The following is a 9,668-nucleotide window of genomic DNA, read 5'->3' on the forward strand; positions in this document are numbered from 1 at the left end:
TGCCACAGTCGTCCCTGAAATTGAGACGTCGGCCGAGGACACGAACAACGATGAGCAACTCTTGTATCGGGTGCCGATATTTGATCCGGTACTCGCTGAATTCTGCTCCCCACCTCTCGCTGTCGATGAGACTAGTTCGGAAACAAAACCAAATGTTCAGCTGACTGATACTAACACTAAGGCGCGTAACAGCAATGAGATCCTCTCCGGATTTCTTCAATCAGATGCTGAACTTGCCGATTTTGCAGCTGACATGGAGAGCCTCCTTGGTCGAGGGCTGGACAACGGGTCGTTCTCGATGGAGGAGCTCGGGCTCGTCGACACAAGTTACAGTACTCCTGACGAAAGCGAGCGAGTGAAGGAGGAGTACGTGGAGAATGATGCAGACGGCAGCGTGAAGCTCTATGAGGAGATTGATTTGTCGAGGGAGGCATTGGAGATTAACTTCGATTGTTGTAGGTCAGGGGATGAGCATCAGGAAGAGATGGCCGAGACTGAGGCAGCAGTAGAAGGAGAGGTAGTGAGTGGTGAAGAGAATCAAGGAGGGAAGAAGATTGGGTTGATATTGGATTATGACGCGGTCGCCCTTGAGTGGTCGGCTCAGGGATCATCCTTGTCGCCGTGGGTCAACGGCGAGAGGCCGCAGCTCGGACCCGGTGCTCGCTGGCTTGATTACATGGTAGGTGCTGTTTTTTGACTGCAAATTTTAAAGTGCAGAGGCTTTGTCTCCTGAGTACACGCAAGTAATTGAAGATCACGATTTAAACTTATGAATCACGAGAATTCTTCAGTTATATTACTAACAAATAGTTTACTAGTTTCTCTTGATCTGTGACAGGTGAATATAACTAAGCTAGTTATGATCTCAAGCTTTCTCCCTCTCAATTATTATAGATTTACATGCTTATTGTCAATTATATATCGTTTTTCAATTGTATGTGCAATACTTAGTTTTTCAGTTACACAACATTGCAGGGAATGTGGGGAGGAGGAGAGGTGCAAGGACTAGTCGCAGGAGAGATAGGAGGAAGCCATTTCGACGAAGGCAGAGAGGCAAGGGTATCAAGATACCGCGAAAAAAGAAGAACACGGTTGTTCTCGAAGAAAATTCGGTACGAAGTTCGAAAATTGAACGCAGAGAAGAGGCCTAGAATGAAAGGGAGGTTTGTAAAGAGAGCTTCTTTTGCCGCCCCTGCTGGAATTCCTGCATTCAAGTATTGAGCACAGATGTGCAGGAGTTCTTGCTCTGAGTAAATAGCCATGTAGTTCCTTTTTTTTTTTTTTCTGTTTTTCCCTCGCCTTAACAAAGTTTTGCCTGTTGTAAAGTTGTGGGCTTAATCGTAAGTCTCCTGCTCCCTTTTTTTTCCTTCTTTTTGGGGGGAATGTAATAAAGCTGATCTTGTCATTTGCACAATTAAAGAAACTGAAGTTCCAAATTATGCTGTGTGAAGGAGGATGTTGTAGGGAATTTTTAGATCTCCTAAAACCTCCGAAAAAACCACCAAACGTAGAAAATAAAATTACACAAAATTTAACGTGGAAAACACTCAACAAGTAAAAATCACGGGATCAAAATCAATCCACTATCACTTCCAAATTACAATCTTTTGCACGGACAAAGACTGCCAAACCCCCTCTCTCTCTTTCTCTCTACACTTTTTTTTCTCTAACAATAGAAGGACATATATAGGGAAACCAAAATCCTATCTCTAGCCTAACTTCCTAATTAGAATAAGATTCAAACTCCTAATCATGATGAAACTCAAACTCCTAATCATGATAGATCTCTAACCCTATCTAATTCTCATGAAGTTCTACAAAGAATTAAAAACACTATACTAACTTGGAGTTTGAGTCGATACTCAACATATCCTCCCTCGACGAAAAATCTCCAAGTGTCTCAACGGCTTCAGAAAAACTCACTCTCTTCATCTTGTTCTTCACCTCTCCCTTGTGGACAAGAGTCTGAGAAGAATAATCTACACTATTAACGGATCACCTATCTAAATAGCAAATATGGTTGCTATTCTTCCTCCCTCGCAAAATCAAATCACCATCTCTATACACTTTGCATTTTTCTCCTTCACCCACATACTTGTACCCACGTGATGTCATCTCACCCAATGAAATTAAATTAGCACCACATGACGGCACATATCTCACAGTGTGAAGCTTGAGGCGAACACTTCCAATACCTTCAACCTTCATCTTCTCGTTGTTTCCAACAATCACGTCGTCAAATTCTTCATCTTTCTTTAATATGTTAAAATAATTTTTGTTGTTGCAAATGTGCATAGAGGCTGTAGAATCTAACACCCAAGTGTTACTCGCATCAGTATCTATACTCTGCATCAATAAAACCACATCTTCATCACACACAACCACCGAGGAGTCCGCATTCTTCCCATTTTCTTGAAGCTTCATTTGTCTAATACTTTTCAAATCATCACGCATCTAGGAACATCTGAACTGAATGTGACCATTCTCTCCGTAATAATAGCACTCCTTTTTGTTGTCGTCTCGGGCCCGAGATTTTGACATTCCTCGATAACTGTCACATCTTCCCGTACTCATCCCTCGATTAGAACCTTCAAAAGCTAGTGCACTCTCACCACCATTAGATACGCTCTCCTTTCCCATCATTCTTTCATTCTCACGTAGGAGTGTTGCCACATCGTTGAACTTCAAAGTCTGCTTCCCTGCAATTATCGTCTGAACTAACGGTTTGTGTAGGCTGTCTAAAAATCACAATAGATAGCTTATCCCCCATCAACCACCGATGATGGAAGTTACAATCTGACGACTTCCAGAAGGCTGTAATCTGAAGACTTTCGCGTAGATTGCTGAAGGTTACAATCTGACGACCTTCACGACAACTGATGGAAGCTCTACTTCAACAGCCTTCACAATCAACATCGGGAGTTACAATCTGACGACTCTCATATTCTCAAGGAGCCAAGACGAAGATTACAAGACAATGATCTTTGCAACGCTATGACAAAAAGAGATTACTTGGTGATAATCTCTGCAAGGCAAGACGCGGAGGTCCTCCCCGTGTTACAACATCAAAACGCCAGGGTCAAACCTCGCGTTTCAACATCAAAACGCCATGGTCGAACCCCGCGTTACAACATCAAAACGCCAGGGTCGAACCCCGCGTTTCAACATCAAAACGCCAAGGTCGCACCCCGCGTTACAATATCAAAACGCCAGGGTCGAACCCCGCGTCTCAACATCAAAACGCCAGGGTCGAACCTCGCGTTTCAACATCAAAACGCCAAGGTCGAACCCCGCGTCACAACATCACGAGCGACCCTCGCGTTCATCAATGTTCAGCCAACACCCAACCTCGCGTCTCAATCCTAAGACGTGAGGTTAGGGTCCTGAACGCCAACGTGGGCGTTTGACTCATTCAACATGAGCTGAACGGTTCTAAAAACCGTTGCCCCAGATTTGGGGGCGGTTACATTCCCACTTAGGAGAGATTTACAGTCGGTTCACCCCCTTAATCCTCTATAAATAACTGAAGATCAATTCAGTTCAGGGGCGTGTGTCTTTGGGTTCGGGGGATTTTGCTCAGCATAAGATGCGACCACTACAGAGCTTCGCTTGCTAGCCTTTTGGCTTATTAACGGCGATCTTCGGTTTCAAATCAACTCTTTTACAGAGTTAAATATCAAAACTCGTTCTGAGTTCTCAACTTGCCACGCAGTTCTCCAAAACGTCAAATCGTGGAGAGAAGAACATCGTTCCAGTGAATCAAGACGTGCGGATGCGTCAAACGGAGAGGCAAACTCGACGGCGAGCATTCGATGGGAAGGCAGCTGCCATTCGGCCAACCGTGAAGGAACCCAGTTTTAACAAAGAGGAAGAACCAAATTCATGTCTCCTCTCTTTTTGGTAATCAAGTTGTAAATCCGGAATCAAAGAATATACAAATTGCAAATTTTCCTTTTATTGCTTCTTGTAATTTTTACCGAGCAAAACAAGATGGGCGACTTGCCGCTGGTGTGGATGAGCTCCTGTGACGAAGAAGTGTGTGCAATCCGATGTTCATACTCACTGGAACAACTGTCGAAGCTCTAGTAGTAAGATTTGATCCAAGCCAAGTTGAAAAGGCTATCTGCCTCTGGATCCGGCTTAGCCCGCGAAGGCTATGGCGCAAGATCCACAAAGTTTGCCAAGGGAGACTAAATCTCCAACAGTTGCCTGGAACGCAAAGGAAAAAGTCCTGCTCCTTTGGCCAAATTCGTCGAACAGACAGTCCCCTCGCGCTCCAAGGGCGGGCTCGGGCCTCTTGGCTGAAACTCGTACAGCGAGTTTGAAATATCCCACTCCTCGTTCCGCGTCAGCGACGGACGTGCTACACGGGCCATAACGGCCTAATAGAGGAGAACCATAGCTCCATAAACGTCAACGACGTTGCTGCAAAAGCCTTAAAACAGGCCAAGAAGAACGCTGCTCGTCGAAGAAGAAGGTCTCAGCGACGAGCACAACTTCGAGAAAGTCGATTCTCCAACCAACGCGAACTTCGCGTTCGTGAGCCCAAACGCGACCCTGAGCCCAAACATGAGCTTCGCGAGAACCAGACTGAACGTGGCCCTCAATGGTGCGTTTTACAACCAAAATGTGGACCTCAAGCCTTCGTTGAACGCGAACTTCAACTTCGCGTTTTTTAGTCAAAATACGACCCTCGCGTCAACACTGAAGAACGCGACATTCGCGTTACCAAACCAAAACGCGACCTTTGTGTTTCAAGCGCCAAACGCGATCTTCGTACCAAACGCGACCTTCGCGTCTCCCCCTGGACCCCCGACTCGCTGACCGGGCAGCGAGACCCCCGAATTCTCTGCGTAGCGCGACTAGGTTGAGGGGCGGATATAAGAAGTTTATGGATTCAAGGCATCTCAACCAGATCCATATTCACCAAGAGCCAGTCCTGTCCAATCATGGACTGGGGGTTCCAGTTCAAACCTCACAATCAGTGAGTAATTCTCCTCGAATCTTTATAACAGATTCGAGAGAGTTCACATCGAGAGAAAGATCGATGCAACAAGTCATTCGTTCATTTCAATGTGAACGACTGATTCCTACGGTCCTCTCGGGATGCCAATGCTGCTCATATGCGGCCCAACTGCTGGTGTTCAATCAATTTACGAACGTTGCTTTACCCAACCAACGACGGCGTTCACACAAGAAGAAGACTTCTGAGGATGAATACCTTAGAGTCACTTCTAACATGATCGGCAGAGGGAGATTATCAGTTCCTAGTTCCGATGAGTCAGAGAACGATCAGTCTCCTGGCTTGAAAGACTTCCTGAATAAGTCTGATGGAGTTTATCAACATACTCGGACGCGAACAGGAGCCATTCCCCCTGTCAACTATCGGAGTTTAGCCAGGGGAACCAATTCCAATGATGAACACTCAGCCATTGCAGAGTCCCAGTCATCAAGCTCTTTTGTTGAACATGAGAGCTACGCTTATATGACGGGAAACCATGAAGATCTCGCGAAGAGACTTGATGAGCAGGAGGCCATGCTCAAATCTCAGCAAGAGGCCATCAATGAACTCCTGGCCCTGTTGACTCAACTCGTCGCAGACAAGGCCAAATCTCAGAAGACAGATTCGCCACTCAGGCAAGAATCTTCCCGAAGGGAAAGAACGTCTTCGTCCCGACCTCACACAAGCAAAGGGAAGGGAAAAATGGTTGATGACACGGCTTCTGACCAAGAAGCCCACAACCTGGAATCTTCCTCTGATGAAGGAAGAGAGACAGAATATGAGCAAAATCCTCAGTCGGCTAAAATCGAGGAATTGGAAGCCCGCCTCAATGTCATTGCTAACAGAAGTGAGCTCCAAGATAAGGGAGTTGTCAGGCCCTACCCTGCCGAATGGGACACCGCCCCTTATCCTCCAAAATTTGAAGTCCCGACGCTACAAGCTTTTGACGGCGCGGGATCACCGAACCAACATATCTATCATTTCAAGTCACAGACTGGGAATGTAATATCAAACGATGCCATATTGGCTCGATTGTTCATTGGCACCCTTAATCCTGCGGGATGTATCCAAGAGTGGACAGATCTAGAGAGACTCTTCTTGTCAAGATTCTTTGAAGAGGATACAGAAGTCTCCATCCATATCCTTCTCGCCACTAAGCAGAAGAAGAGGGAGTCCGTCAAAGCCTTCGTTAAAAGGTTCCGAACCATGGCTCTCCGGTGTTCGTCAGGTATGACACAGTCTACCTTAGTAGAGACCTGTCGACACAACCTGCAGACCAACATCCTAGCTCGAATAGGGTTTGCAGAATGTCGTTCTTGGAGATAACTGATCTCTCAAGGCGAACAGGCTCAGAAGATTATTGCCAGGATCAAAGCTGAAGAACAAAGTGGGCAAGATCAGCCCGAGCAATCGGACCAAGCCCAATCTTCTCCTGAGCAATCGGACCAAGCTCATTCTTCCCAGTCAGAACCAGAAGATACTACGACCACTGAAGCTAATCCTCTTCAGTAGGATGTCGGGTCTCCAATAACTATCACGTTAACAATTACCTCTGATAGTCAAGCTCGTTAGATAGTGGCCCATTAGGCGATGTGCCATGTCTGCTCCTATTCCCCGTACTTATTCAAGACTGGGGGTTGATTTATTTGTAGTTCATTGGATTCTGAGTAATAAATTTTCTGAGTTGTTATGTTTAATAGAATACCTCTGTCAACCACAAAATCTACCAAAACTATCACGTTAACATTTACCTCTGATAGTCCATCAATCTGCTAATCCGCTTCAATAGGATGACAGGTCCACTAAAACTATCACGTTAATGATCACCTCTGATAGTCTGCTTTCTCCAAATTCCCCCACCAATCCTCTTCAAATAGGATGGCGGGTCTATCAAAACTATCACGTTAATGATTACCATATCCCTCCACCAATCCTCTTCAAGTAGGATGGCGGGTCTATCAAAACTATCACGTTAATGATTACCTCTGATAGTCCATTCCCTCCAAATTCTCTTGCCAATCCTCTTCAAGTAGGATGTCGGGTCCACAAAAACTATCACTTAACAGTTACCTCTGATAGTCAAACTCATCAGATAATGGCCTACCAGGTGATGTGCCTCTATTTCGACTTCATGGATAGTGCCTCACTAGGCAATGTGCCTTGTCTACCTCTTTTTCTTCCCCTGCTAAGTCTTAATCAAGACTGGGGGTTGGTTACTTGGAATCCATTGGATTAAGAGTAACGAATCTTTCACATCGTCGAGTTAACATTACACTTCTGACGATCATCATCCCCACAGAGTATGCATTCAACTTGCATCACTCCCAATTTGTCACGTTAACAATATACCTCTGACAACAATCAACTTATCAATCATTGACAATAGGATTATAAGTCCTCAAAATTGCTCAAATCGCAATCTTCCCCAGCAAGACAATAAGTCTTCAAAATCGAATTCAAATCACAGGTATCAAAACTCATTGTTCCTGATGATAAACTCATTTAGCAAGTTTCCCCAGCGAGACGCTAATTCCTAAAATCTTGTGCAAGTCACAAGAACACATTCCTGTCAAGTTAACATCAAACCTCTGACAAAATCCACTTATCAATCCTCGTCAATAGGATGATAAGTCCACAAAGTTGCTCCAATCGCAACACAAAATCCTATCATGTTAATATCACACCTCTGATAATATTAACTTATCGACTCTCTTCAATAGAGCGATAGGTCCACAAACTCGACCTCTGACAACAATTCACTTATCAATCCTCGTCAATAGGATGATAAGTCCACAAAGTTGCTCCAATCGCAACACACATCCTGTCACGTTAACACTATACCTCTGACAAATCCACTTATCAATCCTCGTCAATAGGATGATAAGTCCAAAAAGTTGCTCTGATCGCAACACATCCTTGTCACGTTAACACTAAACCTCTGACAAATTCACTTATCAATCCTCGTCAATAGGATGATAAGTCCCCAAAGTTGCTCCGATCGCAACACGTCCTTGTCACGTTCGTCAATAGGATGATAAGTCCCCAAAGTTGCTCCAATCGCAACATCCTCCAGTCACGTTAACATCACACCTCTGACGACCATATCAACTTATCGACTCTCCTCAATAGAGCGATAGGTCCATAAAATACTGTTAGGTTAACATCACACCTCTAACAGTCAAACCCTCCCCAATGAACTTGTTAATCCTTTTTCAACAAGAATAGCAAGTTTTCATTATAAAATCCCCAGTGATAGGTCCTCAAATTCCAGTCAAGTTAACATCATACCTCTGACAACACAAATCAACTTATCGACTCTTTTCAATTGAGCGATAGGTCCATAAAATACTGTTAGGTTAACATCACACCTCTAACAGTCAAACCCCCCAAATGAACTTGTTAATTCTTTTTTAACAAGAATAGCAAGTTTTCATTATAAAATCCCCAGTGGATTAAAGATTTTCTGGAATTATCCTAGTGATAATAAAGAAAATTTCTGAATTTCACTCTAAGTGAAAACTCATGCCAAGTTAATATTACACCTCTGGCACTTCTAATTTTCTTTCAGTGTTTCGAATAACACAGGAAGAAATAGTGACAAAGTCTACGTATTCAATATCGTAGCCAGTGATTATCATTAAATTGATAATCTCTGAATCCATACATTGCATGTATGGGGAATTTTATCCCGAATCCTAAGAAGGGATAAGTCAACGCCTGATACGTGTTGCCGGTGAGTCTTTGACCGTAAAAAAGGACAAAAAACCCATGTATTCAATATTATGGCAGGTCGTTATTAATAACGCCAAAATCCATGCCTCACACGCATGGGGGACTTTATCTCGATCCCTAATTAGAGATAAGTCTGCATCTAACACATGCTGCCGGGTAGCGCATTCCCGCAATAATGGCAAAGCCCACGTATCCTGGGGGAATTTATCTCGATCCCTAATTTGAGATAAGTCTGCATCTAACACATGCTGTCGGGTAGCCTATTCCCGTAATAATAGCAAAGCCTACGTATTCAATATCGTAGCAGGTTTTTCCTGTAAAAAATGACAAAGTCTATGTATTCAAAATCATAGCATCAAGTCTAAGAGGGTTTATTCTCTTAGCACAACGTTACATGTGGAACGGACTTAGACAATCCACATGCTAGCCCGATTCAAACGGTAGTCGGTAAAGGCTTATCAAATCCGTTGATGGCTGAGGGTTTGCCAAAAATCCTATGCATGTTTTCAGGCCCGCCAGCTTAATGGACGTGAGCCAAGACTTGAAACGAATAAGTTGAAGATAAGTCTCCAAGACTTAGTCAAAAATGCATGAAAGTCACCTCCGCGTCTCACATCGAAACGTTAAGGTCAGACCAGCGTCGCAAAAACGATAACGCCGAGGTCAGACCCGCGATGCAAAGACGATAACGCCAAAGTCATAGCCGCGTTTCAAGTCAAAATGCTGAGGTTAGACCAGCGATGCAAAAAATCATGACGCCGAGGTCACAACCGGGTTTCAAATCCAAAACGCCGAAATCAGCCCCGCGTCTCAAGTCCAAAACGCAGGGGTCCACCCCCGCATTCCAGAAGCAGGATTATGACACATACCTTCACACAGGCCCTATGTGACAAATCCCTTCAACCAAGATGCCTTCGAAGCGAGTGCAGAGAAC

At 44.3% G+C, this 9,668-nt stretch overlaps 1 protein-coding gene across 1 annotated transcript in view; it reads left to right on the forward strand.

The window, feature by feature from the left end:
• The window catches only part of LOC109845425 (zinc finger protein CONSTANS-LIKE 16-like), a 1,839-nt gene extending 400 nt beyond the window's left edge, over positions 1–1,439 (forward strand). Inside the window, 2 exon segments of the mRNA XM_020414673.1 lie at positions 1–679; positions 976–1,439. The exon segment at positions 1–679 is cut by the window's left edge and continues 14 nt beyond it. Of these exon segments, the coding sequence (XP_020270262.1) occupies positions 1–679; positions 976–1,221 (925 nt within the window). The 3' untranslated portion in view covers positions 1,222–1,439.

The sequence above is a fragment of the Asparagus officinalis genome, chromosome 6 (assembly GCF_001876935.1).
Source record: "Asparagus officinalis chromosome 6, Aspof.V1, whole genome shotgun sequence".
Lineage (NCBI taxonomy): Eukaryota > Viridiplantae > Streptophyta > Magnoliopsida > Asparagales > Asparagaceae > Asparagus > Asparagus officinalis.